At 36.7% G+C, this 16991-nt stretch overlaps 1 protein-coding gene across 1 annotated transcript in view; it reads right to left on the bottom strand.

Moving 5' to 3' along the window:
* PACRG (parkin coregulated) overlaps positions 1-16991 on the bottom strand; it is a gene marked incomplete at its 3' end in the record, with an annotated part of 237180 nt that overhangs the window by 171383 nt on the left and 48806 nt on the right. The window contains exon 2 of the mRNA XM_080617016.1: positions 13878-14012. Coding sequence (XP_080473142.1) covers positions 13878-14012 — 135 coding nt within the window. The remainder of the gene's footprint in view (positions 1-13877; positions 14013-16991) is intronic.

A 16991-nucleotide genomic window follows, 5' to 3' on the forward strand; every position in this document is an offset into this window, starting at 1 on the left:
TTATCAGACACATTTAAATTAGCTTAATTTTTAAAGGTCTTGCCCATTAGTATCTTAAAGATGCAGTAACATGAATTTGAAACTAGCACTTATTAAGAAAGTTACATCATTATGATTGAAAACAAACATATATAAATATCTTTTTCTCATTTTAGAGGTAGATACATCTCACTAACACCACTGCACAACACGTAGTACAAGCAAACCCATGTCAGTATCATAGATACTATTTGTTAATTAGTATAATAGTATCACAGATACTAGTATTATTTGTTAATTAGATTAATAGTATCACAGATACTATTAGTATCACAGATACTATTAACAAACAGAATACCAACATGAGGAATGAGAGCAGTGCTGAGCCCAAATGAGAACACTGAAGCATAGTATGTGAACATGAATTTGATGTCAAAGGCTCATAGAGGCTAGTGATGAGAAAATGACACTGAAATGGTGATGGATTAATATATGGTTTTGAAACAGTATAGGAAATGAAATGGAACCGAGAGAGATAAATTTGCCCCATGCAAATGCTTAACACATAGTGAAAAACTGAAATGGAACAATGAAAGGGTAAGAAAATATATAGCGTTTATCACAAAACTGATGAGAACAGACATCCACTATAGTACATCTCTAGAGACATTTGTTGAATATGTTTTTAGAATATATTTTCAGTGATAGTGAACATTTCTTTATTAATTAGTGTGAAACATAGAGTTGAAATTTTCTTAAACATCTCAAATTCTCCTTTACACAATTTATGATTTTATAAAGCCATATTATAACTATTTAACACATCTCTTCGACACAGTGAAATGTTTACAATTTGTATTTAATTGTCACAGTTTATTAGTTCTACATTTTCATCTCTTTCCTCCGTCAATAGCTTATACATTATATGAATACCCAGTATATATGCTGCGTACTGGCTCTAAGTGTTTGAGTTTCAATTTTTACAGTAGAAATAATTCATAATAGTGATCTAGTTAATCTGCACTGCTCTACTTCTTTTCATTGAGTTATATATGGTTCACAAATTATATTCGTCTATGTGAATTAGGTCAGGATATCCATGGGTACACAACATCAGATGATTGTGGAATGCTACTGTCCTGGGTTCAGCAGCAGCAGTCAGTTTTTCTCCTTCTTAGTAGCTGGTGCAGCGCTGTGGTTTTGACTTTCGGCCTGGGAAAAATATTGATAAAGCCAATGTTTTCAGTTACTGGTCAGAATGTTTACCCTGACCAAGGACTTTGTGAGTCTCATGCTCTGCCAGGGAGGAGGAGAAGCCGGGAGGAAGCAGGGACAGGACACCTGACCCAAACTAGCCAAAGAGGTATTCCATACCACAGCACGTCATGCCCGGGATGTAGAACTGGGGGCCCGGAAGGGCTGGATCATGGCAGGGTGGGGGTGAGGTACCAGTCGGTGAGCGGTTGTATTCTCTTCCCTTGTTATTTCCTTTATCATTATTACTATTAGTGGTAGCAGTAGTGATTTGTGTTATACCTTCATTATTAAACTGTTCTTATCTCAACCCGTGGGAGCTGCATTCTTTTTTTGGCGCCCAACGTGGGGCTCGAACCCACGACCCTGGGATTAAGAGTCCCATGCTCTACCGACTGAGCTAGCCGGAAGGGCACGTCCTCTTTTCGGTCGGGCTCTTTTCCGGCGAGCGGTATCATATTTTCTTCCCTTTTCCAAAAAAAGAACTGTCGTGGTTTAAGCCCAGGCCGTAAATCAGAACCACGCAGTCTACTTCCCCCCCCACCTTTCTTCCCTCCGCTCCTGGAGGGACGGGGAGGAGAATCAAAAGAATGCAGCTCCCACGGGTTGAGATAAGAACAGTTTAATAACTAAGGTATAACACAAATCACTACTGCTACCACTAATAGTAATAATGATAAAGGAAATAACAAGCAAGAGAATACAACCGCTCACCAACCGGTACCTCACCCCCACCCTGCCATGATCCAGCCCTTCCGGGCCCCCAGTTCTACATCCCGGGCATGACGTGCTGTGGTATGGAATACCTCTTTGGCTAGTTTGGGTCAGGTGTCCTGTCCCTGCTTCCTCCCGGCTTCTCCTCCTCCCTGGCAGAGCATGAGACTCACAAAGTCCTTGGTCAGGGTAAACATTCTGACCAGTAACTGAAAATATCGGCTTTATCAATATTTTTCCCAGGCCGAAAGTCAAAACCACAGCGCTGCACCAGCTACTAAGAAGGAGAAAAACTGACTGCTGCTGCTGAACCCAGGACAGCTACAAAGCCATTTTTTTCTTACAGATGCTACGGACACCTCAACAAGCAATAAGCTCATACTTGTATAGATTCTTCCTATATTCACATGAACTTTATATGCTACACCTCTGTGTTTCTGAAGGCAAAATCTGCCCCCAAAATTTTCACATTAAAAGACTGCTAATTATTATTATAATATTTTTTACATTACCTTTCTTAAATTAAAAACACACTTAACTATATGCCATTTTTTAACCTGAAATTACAAAAAAGATATTCAGACTTGGCAAGACAAAGTAGTTGAAAAACTTACTCAGTTGCTCAGCCTCAAAGTAGAACAGACATAGTATCTGATTACCAGAAATGAAAACATCAAACACACATTGATTTTTATGTTGTCAATTCCATTTGTTCTGTCACTTGCCAGAGAACTCTGCAACATCTGGGTAAAAGGAGGAAGGCTGACAACTAATGGACAGAGAACAAGCCATCCATTAATTGGGACAGAGCTCAGAAATCACCTTCAGAGTAGATACAGGAAATTCATCAATGTTGTGTTAGTGGCACTGAACAAAACTTTCTGACAAAACAACTTTTAAAGAGAGATGCTTCTGCTCGCAGCTTAAAGTGGAACAAGTCTTGGCACTTCTAGATGGCAGCCTTTGTAGCTAGGAAAAGCTTATTCTGCCTGAAATACAAGATGTCTTGGCTATATTACCTACTTGTCTTCTAAAAAGTTTCCATCTTTAAGAAGAGAGGTAGCTGTTTAACTAAAGAAGGGGGAGGAATTTGGTTGTCAGTCTACCAGTTTCTGAAGCTTACATCACTTGTGTCCTCTCAGGTCTATAGCAATGTGAACTGTCTTTACCCAAGTGCCCAGCGAATCACTGTCACATAGCAGCAGTCAACCTTTCTTTTCAATCCATGCACTTTTCAGGAGTTATATCGACTTTCAAGCTCGATGAGATGGCATATGCCCTGGTTTGAAGAACAGATGGAGGCTTGGGGGAAAATTGCTTCTGCAGGCTTGCTACAAGCAGCACTGCTCCATAAAAGCGAACGATTCATACTAATTTCTCACATAAATTATACAGGCAGGGAGCACCAGCACATTCAGCAGGAAATCTTTCTTCTAGATTCCAGAGGTCATTTAGCAAATTTAAATTAAAGTTATTTCTGATACATGGTTTTGTTTTCATTTCATATGCTTTCAAGAGATGACAATTTACATAAGTAAAGGAATGGCTTTAATTGTGAATGCGGGGAAAAAGGAACAGTAAATTAACTGCCACAATATTACTGCTTCCTAGAGTAAGTTTTGGCTATTAACTAGCCATAGAGGAGTTAACAATTGAAATATGGCAGCTCTGTACTATAGGAATCAGGTAAACTGTCACTACTCTTTGTAAGGCCCATTTTAGACTCCAGCTGAACAGTAGTCCCCAGATTCAGCACTGATGTTGTTAAAAGAAAAACAGTCTCGGTCATTTCCAGGAAAACATTCTTTACTTTTTAAGGGAAACATATTACTCAGCTGTTCAGCAAACATACATGTCATACTTAAAATAAATATGGTACTTTATCTGAGCATGGAGAAATGACACAATTCATTAGATTCTTCAATTATAAATATGAAAGAAATGGAAAAGACGAGAGGACTGTAGGAAACCTAACTCTAGAAAGAATTACATTTTTGTGAGCCAAAATGGTAAGAAAGAGATCGCATTGAGTAACCTCTAATACATAATGTGATATAATCCAGTATTTCACCATAAATATTAAACATACAAACTAAAAACAACCAATGAGAATGTTGGTAAGTATTGAAATAGTTACTTTGAATTTTATGGCATTTCATAAACACATAGAGTTTTGCTACAGTGTTTTGAAATAGCATTTTGATAAGATCCTTTTTTTAATCTCTAATACCACACATTTCTTTTAAGGCCTGCAAAGACATCTCCTTTCAGATGTGAAAAAGAACTTAACAGAAAAGAGTAAAGTCATGAATGATTTGTAGATTAGTATCAAGAAGTAGTAAGCCAACAGAAAAATGCATATTACAAAGCCATTGGCTACACACAGTTTTAATGCCTGTTTTAAGCATGCAATTAATTGATGCACTATTATTAAGAAATGTTTTGCAATTGAAAATTAATTCTAGTATAGTACTTTTGAAAAGCAAGATTTGAACAGGCTAAATCTATTTAGAGTTTTTGTTACCTACTGGTGGGAACAAATCAACGTAGAAATTTAGAACATGACATGGAAACTGTAAGCACTCAGAGTTACTCAAGAACTTTAAAAAAGTCGCCTTAACTGAAGGACACCAGCCTGGTGCCCTATTGTAATCTGTAAATGAAAGATGCTTAATCTTAGCTAACTCATATAAAATGCTGGAGTCAATATAAATAGAGACTTGTAAAGAAAAAAAGCCCTACATTCCTATTGAAAATAAGTATAAAAGTAACATATTTTTGAATATAAATGTAATTAGATGCAAGCTAAAACTTCTTAGCTATAAGAGAAAGATTTAAGTCTGCTGTTATCAAAAGAATAATCGTAACTTTACAAATTTGATAACTCGGGACACTAATTTGTAGGTGATCAGAAATGGATTCCTGTGAGCATTATCAAGGACTAAACCCCTAATAAATCTATAGGAAAACCTATAATATAGGGAGAAAAAGAGACAAGGTAGTGAATAATATTTATCTATGGCAAAAAGGATTCCAATATAATGCAGTCAATAGGAATTAAGTTGTTTTATTTTATAGAAAAGATATTGCATTTATTCTGTAGCTCTTCTGCATGATTTCAGGTCACAGAGTGAATATAAGTGTAGCACATACACAGTATTGCTTAAGAGATTTAAAGGAGTTTTCATTTAAATGATAATCAGATCACAGTCATTAAGATGTAAGCTTTTCCAGTTTTATGCATTTAAAATCCAAAACTAGAAGAGACTTGTGATTGCAATTTTCAACAATCTCTATGAAAAAGTCATCTGCACATCAGCAAAGACAGCACTTTTGTGCATTTTGTCTATTAGCTGGGCTCTAGTATCAGAGTAACAGAAGGATTATGAATGGCACTTGTCTATACACAACTGTTTACAAGCAGTATTAGCATGTGCTTGTTTCATTAAGCCATAGTATATGGATTACTAATAATTTCTTATTTAAGATGATGCAATTGACCTATTGCTACAGTTCTAGTTTAAAACTGAATAATTATAGAATCATAGAATCATAGAATAGTTAGGGTTGGAAAGGACCTTGAGATCATCTAGTTCCAACCCCCTTGCCATGGGCAGGGACACCTCACACTAAACCATGCCACCCAAGGCCCTGTCCAACCTGGCCTTAAACACCGCCAGGGATAGAACATTCACAATCTCCCTGGGCAACCCATTCCAGTGCCTCTCCACCCTCTCAGTAAAGAATTTCTTCCTTATATCCAATCTAAACTTCCCCTGTTTAAGTTTGAACCCGTTACCCCTTGTCCTGTCACTACAGTCCCTGATGAAGAGTCCATCCCCAGTATCCCTGTAGCCCCCCTTCAGATACTGGAAGGCTGCTATGAGGTCTCCACGCAGCCTTCTCTTCTCCAGCCTGAACAGCCCCAACTTTCTCAGCCTGTCTTCATATGGGAGGTGCTCCAGTCCCCTGATCATCCTCGTGGCCCTCCTCTGGACTTGTTCCAACAGTTCCATGTCCTTTTTATGTTGAGAACACCAGAACTGCACACAATACTCCAAGTGAGGTCTCACAAGAGCAGAGTAGAGGGGCAGGATCACCTCCTTCGACCTGCTGGTCACACTCCTTTTGATGCAGCCCAGGATACAGTTGGCTTTCTGAGCTGTGAGCACACACTGAAGCCGGCTCATGTTCATTTTCTCATCAACCAACACCCCCAAGTCCTTCTCCACAGGGCTGCTCTGAATCTCTTCTCTGTCCAGCCTGTAGCTGTGCCTGGGATTGCTCCGACCCAGGTGGAGGACCTTGCACTTGGCATGGTTAAACTTCATAAGGTTGGCATCAGCCCACCTCACAAGCGTGTCATGGTCCCTCTGGATGGCATTCCTTCCCTCCAGCGTATCAACCAAACCACACAGCTTGGTGTCATCGGCAAACTTGCTGAGGGCGCACTCAATCCCACTGTCCATGTTACCGACAAAGATGTTGAACAAGACCAGTCCCAACACCGACCCCTGAGTGACACCACTCGTTACTGGTCTCCAGCTGGACATCGAGCCATTGACCACAACTCCTGGCGTGCGGCCATTCAGCCAGTTCTTTATCCACCAAGTAGTCCACGTATGAAATTGATGTCTCTGCAATTTAGAGACAAGGATGTCATGCAGGACAGTGTCAAAGGCTTTGCACAAGTCCAGGTAGATGACATCAACTGCTCTACCCCTGTCCATCAGTTCCGTAGCCCCATCATAGAAGGTCACCAAATTGGTCAGGCAGGATTTCCCCTCAGTGAAGCCATGCTGGCTGTCACCAAGCACCTCCTTGTTTTTCATGTGCCTTAGCATGCTTTCCAGGAGAATCTGCTCCAAGATTTTGCCAGGCATAGAGGTGAGACTGACTGGTCTGTAATTCCCTTGGTAATTCTTTCTTGCTGCCATGCCACACCTCAAGTTTGCTGTATTACAGCTTCTCTTCTGCTTCAAAATACCTGAGGTTTAATAAAATTATTATTTTTCAAATTATTTATTTATACTAAATCTATTAATATAATTTTTGCTGTTTTTTTCTCCCAGAGACAGCATTTAAAATTTGATTCTCCAAAGCTTCACTTCTTTACCTCAACTCATATTTCTAGTCTCTTTATATTATTATGTATTATTTCTGTCTTAAGAAATTCTGTTCTCAGTTGCCTTCTTTTGAATCCACACTGCAACTTTCTGTTATAGCAACATAACTGTATTGGAGACAGCCTTATAAAGAATCACTGAAATGCTTGGAAAAAAAAAAAAAAAGGAGCCCTCTGCAGAAGATAAAGAGAAGTCTATTGCAGAAGAAAACTCTGAGCTATTTCTTAAAACATGCGTGAAGACTTTAAATCAAATAGAAACTAACACCACTGTGTGCTGTACTAACTGTGCCTAAGCATGATACATGGCAGCTCCTCTTTGCGTAACTCTTGCAAAAAGCTTTAATTGTGCATGACAACACTTGTGGGGGGTTTACAATTTTTCTTTAAGATGACAGTGTCCTCTCAACATCTTCTATTAAGAAGATATAAAACATAGTTTAACAAAGAATGGAAGCAGAAAAAGATATCCCTATATCTGAAATTAAATCCAAAATTAAAGTATTATTTTTGATAGGCAGTTTGTGCTCTTTGCTTTCAGATATCTGAGGCTGCAATTCCATGAGCAGCTAAACTAATCTGGCAGTCCATTGCTGTCAAAAGAAAGTTTTGAAATCCTTCAACTCTCTCCCATTCTTCACTCTACTTATTACCATTCCTCCCTCTTTCACCAACACACAGCTTTAGCACTCCTGCACGCTTTTGTAATTGAAGTTCCCAGGACTGTGTACATGTTGCTTATTGAGAAAAAACATCTGCCTTTTTTCCCCCAGTTAGTGAGATAAAGTTACTCACTGAAGGCTCTGATAAGTGTCAGTCCCAGTGCCAGGTATGCCTTAGAAATAGAGAGCAGAAGAGGTGAAAGAAAGTTGGACCTTCCCCTTATGATGGCAATAAGCTATTAAACCCCTTCTACTTCTAGAATTACATCTCACCTGTATAAACTGCAAGACATTAGTATTATAATGGGGTCAGTCTGTAGGATAAAGTAACTCCTTCAAACTATTTTTAATTTGTTTTGGGATTTGAACTTTGGAAAGTGTCACTTTACTTAATTCTACATACGGAATAACATAGAGTGTTTATTCATGTGGTTTAATGGCAAGACAATGCCACATAAATGAAAAGTACTTGTCTCCCAACTATATTGGTTGATATAAAAAGATATATTTTCTCTCACTTAAAACTTATCCCTCAAACAAGCAAAAAAGGTTGCACTTCCAGGAAAAAAAAAAAAATTAAAACCCAGCTATTTTATGGTGAAAACCCCAAACCAAAGGCCAACACCAAAAAACCCCCAAAAAACCCCATAAAACAACAAATCAAACCAGACCAAGAAAATAACATGCAGTAAAACCAAAGAATGAGAGATGCTAATAAAAATTTCAGTTCTGTGGCATCTTAAAATTATTTGTAAAGCAACCTTCAATAGTTTGCACAAGGAAAAAGTGTCTGCACAATCCAAATTCATGACATTAAGAGCAGAACACATTCTTTTACCACTGCATCTAATTTCCATCACCAAGAAGTAATTTTGCTACTGCAGCTTATACTGGCCCCTGAAAAAAATAAGCTATGTAGGAAAGAGAGAACGAACATAAATTAAAATGCTAAAAGTCACATCCTTACTGAACACAGCTATTCTGGGAAAAAACATAAACCCCCAAAGATGGAAATAATTTTCATTCTGACATTTTGCTTGAGAAGTTTGCATTTTTGAATTTGGTTTTCACTTCTCTGAAATTGATAAAATTATTTTGAAGAATAGCAGCTTTTTTCCCCCTACATAATGACTTTCATGACTAAGCCTACTCCCTAAAAAATATTTTTTCAAGCATTCTGATGACTTTCTGTAAGATTCAGAAAGACTGCATTTCAAACACATTCTTTCTTAATAATTCAGAAATACTTTCTCAGTTTTATCAACTTTCTTAGCCTAAGGTTTAATTGCATTCTGACCTTTTTTAATTCAGTAACATATATTTAAAAATGGAAGTCCTTTTCAGACCTGAACTATGAGCTTTTATTATTCATAGCTTGGTATGAGATTGTGCAAAAGAATATATTACTACATTTTGAAATGAAATTGTGATATACATAGGCTAAGAGAGAACTGCAGGATCCCACATAAGTAGTCAAAGGGCTTATAAATATTTTAACACATTCTTTTTCTACTTTCTACTATTATCTAACTCTAAATTAACAACAATTTATTTTACAAACTTTTTTTATTTGATACACATCAGAAAGACCTTTTTCAAACTGTACCATTATTATTCATTCTCCCTCAGTGGGCAAAACCGAAGGCTTCAAAATTGCAAAGACCCTTGAACTTGTTGAATAATACAACCAAAGAAGATTGTTATTTCTAGATCCTAAAAGCTACTGCTTTATAAAAAAATATGAGCATTATGTAATTGCAGCAATTTTAAGGAACTAACATTGATACAGTTCTGTTTATTGACCACTGATGGAGCATAAAAACAAAGACTTTAAATTAGATATTAAAACATTACATTGAGTGTGTGCCGTTTAGCAAAGAATTCAGTGACTGCTAGTAGACCCCCTGACTGGGGATGAAAAAACTTTAATTCATTTAATATGGATTCTTTCACTTTGAATGTAATCAAAACCAGAAATTTGTGGAGTTACAAAGATGGTGGGTTTCTTTTCATTAACAAGTCATTCTGTATATCCACCTTTTGAGAATGACAACTTTTCTTCAGTTTTGAAAACCAAGATCAGCAACATAAACATGATTACAGCCTGTAGCACCAGATGATTTTAGTTTGGTCTTATCAAAGCTTTTGACATTGTGGGGTTTTTTTGTTTTGTTTTGTTTTGTTTTTCCCTCTGAATGGTATTCTTTAGAACTAGGTTCAGTTTCTTGTTCTTGTATGTAATGATTTACATGTTGTAAATACATTTTATTTTTATCTGTTCATAAGTTTTCTTCCATTAGGTTGAAACAGATTTATCTGAACTTGCAGTAATAGTAAAACTTACCAACCAGAATGCCAATATTAAAGGAGTCTTCAAAGAGATGCCTTTCTAAAGTTAAAGACTTAGTTTGAGAATTCACATAGAAGATACATCTTGCTTTAATGATCTTTTAGTGAGATCTAACTTGCTTTTGGTTCCTTTTCTTTTAAAGAAAACACACTGAGGTAAACACCATGGTTTACTTGCACAGTTTAATCTTGACTATGTTTAGGATTAATTTGGAGTAGGAATGCCTCCTTCTAAATTTAGTGCTTTTTGGAAATAGTTAAGCTATACAACAACATACTGTTATTTCAGAATTGAAGATTCAACACATGCGGTTATTCAGAAATAATTCTGAATAGTTCCTGAACTTCAAATTTCTATCTTATCTAGGCCTATGACCATAGTTATAAGTAGCCAGCCCTTACAGAAAATTAATCATGGACTTAAAATTAGAGATATGCAGAACTGTTACAAAATTAAGGGTCATTTGTGCTTTTTTTTTTTGCGCATATTAACACAATCCATGGATGTTAACATCTATAAGATTCTTCTGCTCTAGCTGAAAATGACTGTACTCTGTCCACAGACTTACAATATAGTGAACAGGAATTCAAAGTGTTTTCAAAAAAAGATTTTATCTCTCACAATTATGGTTATTTTGGTTTAGTTTGGGTTGTTGGGTTTTTTTCAGTAATTCTGAAACGCAAACAAAAATCAACTGTGTATTTTGCAGGAAAGAACAAAATCCTGTAGAATTTGTCTTTATCAAAAGAAATCATGGTTTTGAGACCTTTCTGCATTTTCTTATCTCATGCACCAACTGGTAAGCAAAATAACAGTGAAATGAACCATGATATACACTACATCTAAACAGAGCAAAAAACCCCTCTCACAATAAAACATTGATATTGTGCAATTATAGCAGGATTAAAATATCACTGTTACCATTTACTTTTTATCCTTCCACTAGAATCATGATTCAAGCAAAGAATATAGTTCAGACAAAATTTTATGGAACATTTTGCCTAGACACATTTCATTATTAAAATACTTATAATTTTTATCAATTTAAGCAGTATTGAGTAAGATATATTTCTAAAAAACCCCTTATTTAATCAGATTTACAAATAAATAGAATGGACTGATGAAAATTAGCCATTAGATGTATGTTTTGTATTTTGACTAGTTGCGTGTCCTTAAAACAAGTGAAAATTACAGACCTTACTTTATCTGCACCTTTAAATATTAGCTAATGATGAACAACATTCTCACCGTTTTGCAGTGGTGGGCAGCCTCTAAGACTTTAGAAGCTATCTAATGTAAAATTTGAACTAGGAAACTCCTATTTGCCTGCTTCATCTACTTAAACTGCACAGTAATCAATGATGGTTGCATGCCAGATTAAACAGCCTCAAGTAATTCTACCACTCAGTATTGTTTTCTTGAGTGCCTGCCACAGAACTCAGTTTGGATTGATTTGTAACTAAATCAAATGGCATGGAATAAGGGAAATAAGGTTGGACCCTGACACGCACTAATGTAAGAATGGAATAGACCACTACTATGCTGCCTTCTTGTATGCATGCTGAAGTACTGATAATTTGTTTTGAAAGAAAGGATTAACAGCAATCGCAAAAGCAACTGTTGCATGAAACCTCGGTGCTACATTGGACTAGCTAGCTAGCTAACTAGCCAATGTTCTACTGTGGTAGGGAGACACTAGCGAAACATTTGGTCTATAAGATTGCAAATTGTGTTAAGAAAAAAAACGTGCTGGATCTTTGCATGTAGATCATATGGATGCATGATGATCTTTGCATCCAAATACATGCTGGATCATGCAATGGCTACAGACTGCCACTGTGACTTTCCTAAGGTAGTATGTTTTTCAACAATTCAAACTGTCAGATGCTGGCAGCAAACACTTTAGACATTCAGCTGTGGTTGTAAGGCTTGTAGATAGCATGGCAAAATGTCAAAGTCACAGAATATCTCAGGTTGGAAGGGACCCATAAAGACCATTGCGTCCAACTCCCTGCTTATTGCAGGCCTACCTACCTACATGAATCACATGACTACAGAGTGTTGTCCAGATGCTGACAGGCTTGGTGCTGTGACTACTTCCCTGGGGAGCCTTTCCAGCGACCAATCACCCTCTCAGTGAAGAACCATTTCCTAATGTCCCATCTGAACTTCCCCTGATGCAGCTTCATTCCATTTCCTCATGTTCTAAGTCAACTAAGCAGTCACTAGCTTCATCTAGTGGAATGCTAGTCCTTATGATGTAAATACATGCATCAAATGGCAATTAAAATGAGGTAAATTGCCTGAACCTCTCAGTCTGATTTTGAGAAATTAGAACTTATAATGCCTCAAGATAAAAAACTAAATTCTGCAGGTTTTTTGCAGTTGCTTGCAAATCACCTTTCAGCCTTACCTGGTGATGAAAGATTAGAGTGCAGACTCATGTTGTAAGCCTGTGAGTTTTAGTCCAGAAAGGACATTTCTAGGGTCACCTAAAGACCAGCTGCACTGGAATCTCATTCAGATCATGAGTAAAGTTCTGTTGGACAGAGATTCCCTTTGCTGCAAGAACTATTAATTGTTCCTTCCTCTTTATTCAGTAAGCTTTTAGATTCAATAAGGTAGCATTTCTAGCTACCTTATTGAATCTAAAAGCTTACTGAATAAAGAGGAAGGAACAATTAAAATCTATTAATCTAAAATTAATTAAAACCTACTTACTAACAAATTGTATAGTACCACTTACCGCAGTGTAGGTCTAATCTTGTTGACTTCATCAGGAGTAGAATCAGCTTTAAAATTGCAAAATCCCTCCTTTTTGTGTTGAATTAACACAGCTATACATTTTAAATTGATATCGTGTTCTTGGCATGAACAATTTAAAACAATCTATAAATCTGACGTATTTTGCTCATACATATAATTCATTTTCTGTAACTATTACTGCTTCCAGCAAAATCTCATTGTAGACCAATAAATTAACACACACACACACACACAAAAAAAAAGTAATTCATGATAACCAAAATAATTAAATAGTAGGAGCAGGTAAAAGGTCAGCATTCATTTTTCAAATTAAATTTACAAGTCTGCAGTAGTTACTTAAAAGATTGGCAAGTTTTACAAATAGCATCACCAAGCCTTTTAGAGAGAAACACAACGGCATTAGGATGGAGTCATTAGGCAATACATTTATTTTGAAGCCAATTAACCTTTTGTCAGAGAAATGTCGGAGCTGTAATGGTTTCAGCAGTGGAGGTCAGCCTGTAACAGAGGCACGTATGACAGCGATTATGCTGTCTGACATATGCTGTAGACTGAGACTACAGCTGTGGAATGAGAATCTGCCTTCGTTTGTATTCTGCTCTGCATTTTCAGGGAGCAGGCAATCTTGACCTATCCATTTAGGTTATTAAAGCTTCTATTTGGAAGTGTCCTGCAGGAAGGTGAAATCTAGGGGAGATAAATGGCTGCTGCTCACTGTATCCAGCCACTTGATGGACTGCCTGAAACAGGCTGCATTGCCAGATCCTCATAAAAATAGAGATGAATTGGGCAGGAAACAATTCTCTAAGGCAAAGCAACTCTGTCATCTTCCTTTTTGCAGCATATAATTTAATTGTTAGCCAAGGTAGACAGCTGACTCAGGGGCCTTTCTCTAATGGCTTCTCCACCATCTTCCATTTGCTAAGAAATTATTTCAGTTTATTTACTTACAAGGTAACTTTGTTTGGCAATGAGAGATGTCACTTCAATCAGTTCAGCTGGCTGTCACAGCTGTGCCATGACTTACCTTCCAGGCGATTTTGTTTCCTTTAGTATCGTGATCAAGGGCAATTGGGAGGTCTCCTCGCTCATAAAACTTGCGAAACATTGTGGGCTTTGGTGGTCTTTCTTTAAATGCTCCTGCAGATGGGGGCCCTCTTACCTTAAAAAAACAAGACCAAACAAAACAGAAACCCCCATAGTTCAGTGGTAACAAATTTTTAGAAAAAGCCTAATTTATATGGCTCAAAACAGAAACAGATAAGAAAGAATAATAAAATTGATCTCCGAAATTATAATTTGCTTTCTTCTTCATATGTTATATTCCCCTTCTTTGAAAGTACGCTTCAGCAATGACCTACAGGTTTTGTTAACTACTCTTTTTTTTAACTACCACTTTCAGATTGTCCCATAAAACTCGTTTCTATTTCAAAGTAGCCATCTCCATTACTGGAGCATTTTTAAGCAGAACACCAAGAACATCACTGACACCATATTGACATTATGCACTGGAAGATGTTGGAAAATTAAGCATTTCTTCTTTTTCTGTTCGTTTCTTTTTAGAAGTCATCTGACCCAATTTCTGTCTGAATGTTCTCAAATTCCATTGTCCTTCCCTGGCCACTACCTAGTATCTTCACTGTATCCCTTCCTCAGCTACTGCAGATCTGGCTTTCATTTGACTTCCAGTCCTTCAGTATTCATGGCTGAAGCACTGGAAGAAATGAAGGAATGGAAGAAATGAAGGAAAGTCTTCTCTCAGACCTCTCTTCTCTGTTTGTGAAGAAATTTGATTTAGCTCCACCTAGTTCCTTATCTGAGTTATTGCTGGTTAGCATATTGCATAGCCTGAGTGCCTGAATGACAGTGTAATTCCAAAATGCACAAGTGTGAACTTTTTTCTCAGACATAGTAGTAACAATATCTAACAAGTAGCACTAAAGTAATAGAATTTCAAGTACTTATAAGAAATCTATTGTTTCAGCTAATTAACACAGCTAATCTCAAACGCTAAAAGAGACTGAGAGAGCTAAACTCAAATGTCCTGGACAACTGATTCTTCCCTGAAAAACTCCTGCCTGTTTTTGGTTTTATAGCCATACTTCTGGGACAAGAACTTCCTACAATTCTCTGCATATCTCTTTTGTCAAAAATGCTTTTTTGACTTGCTACCTTTTATATCACAGGAAGTGTCATTTTCAGATAACTTCAAGGATCATAAATCATACAGAGTAATTTATATTGTTCTATTTGTCTATCTTCAGTGACTCTTACATCAGTTTCTAGCAGTACAAACATTCAACTTTCCGGTGAACAGAATGCAAACATGTAACATCCTTTGTTTCCTTTGCACTATTCTGTAATTTGACCACTAACTACAGATCCAAATCTGACTTGCCATCCTTTTCTTCCAAAGTATTTTGACATAATTTTTCATTGGCTGAGGTAAAGCGGTCTGCCAGTGATATGCCTACACTGTACTTTACTAGAAATTGCTCAAACCAGGGCTACTAAACTGTGACCTATTGTTGCATATTACTGTCACTGATAGACCATGTCTAGTGAAAATAGATTTGATTTGCATAGCTGTAACTGTGCTTAGTAAACACATCTGCAGCAGTTGAGAGTAATGCTCCAAGAAAAGCATTTCTAACCAATGTAAATAAATCTACGCTTACTGTTCCGTGGAGGAGCAATTTGTTCTGTGCTACTAGTATAAGTACCTTCACTTCTTGTTAATTTCTTTTTTTTTTTTTTGCATTTCGGTAAAGTCTATGAGTCACTGCTTATTTGAGGCCACTAGAAATGCATCCATGTTCCTTTCATTTATTTTTCACACACAGGACCTTCACAAGTCCTTTAAAACATTATTTTCTTACAATATTAGGAGTTGCTGTTCTATTAAATTTTAAATTATTGATAAAGCATATGTTGTCTTGATCATGAGATACAATCTTAATTATTTCTTGCAGACTATCATCATTAGAGGTGGTTAATGCAATCCTAAACTGCATCTTATCTGAAATGAAACATTTTCTTCTTCCCAACTCATGCTAGTAAATTTGCTATGAAACTTTTTCTATTGCACCTTTATAAATTTTCTAGAAAATACGTTTGTGTTAATTCTACTTCTTCCTATTCTTTATTCAGGAACAAAGAAACTAGAAAGACTAAAAGCATCTTGGTTATCAAATCCATGCTGTTGTGCATTACCCTTACTTCAGTGGTTAGAAACTACACCTTAAACAGAATGCCTACTCGTGTCTACCACCTCAAAAAAAGATATGGTAGAATTAGAAAAGGCTCAGACAAGGATAATGACTGAGGATATAGAATAGCTTTCATGTGAAAAAAATAAACTGGGAAAAAGATGACTAAGGAGGAATAAAATAAAGATCTATAAAATCATGACTTCATGGAGAGAATGAATAAGGACAGATTTTCCACTGTCTCCTTCATTAAAAGTACTGGACACAAGAAAAATCTAGTAACTAACAAGTTCATAACAAACAAAAGTAGTTATATACTTATGCAGCAAGTAGTGCCAAAAGTCAGCGTTGGAAATCCTGAAAGTTTCTCTACATTCAAGCTGTGACTGGAAAAGTTGATGAAAGAGAAATCCATTCAGGTGTTCTAAACCCACATGATCAGTGAATGGAAATACAAAGAGTATTATCCCTTTTCACATGATACAGTCTGTCTGGGAGAGCTCCTAGCATTACTTTTAGTCTCTCATAGCCACATCATACTGCTATCTCATACTTGTCCTTTGAGTAACTGCCACAGCATCTATCTTTTCCAGCGGATGAGCTCTATGTTAATAACAGAATTTCTTGTCATTAGTTTTAAGTGCATTATCTTATACTTCGTACTATTATATTTAATTCCATTTCTATTACACCAGTTCTCAAGGGCTTTCACTTCTACACTGTGATCTTCATCTGTTTTAATAACAGTTCCAAATGTTATGTCAACTATCAATTTCATTACACATCCTATTTTTTTTGTCCAGGTCACTGATGAAAATATTATATTAGGTTAGCCCTAAAACCATTCATAAAAAGTTCTGTTAATAACTTTCATCTGTTACCATATCTCTGATTTCAACATTACATGTCATTATTGTCTCCTCTTCAATATG

The sequence above is a fragment of the Psittacula echo genome, assembly GCF_963264785.1.
Source record: "Psittacula echo genome assembly, chromosome: 4".
Lineage (NCBI taxonomy): Eukaryota > Metazoa > Chordata > Aves > Psittaciformes > Psittacidae > Psittacula > Psittacula echo.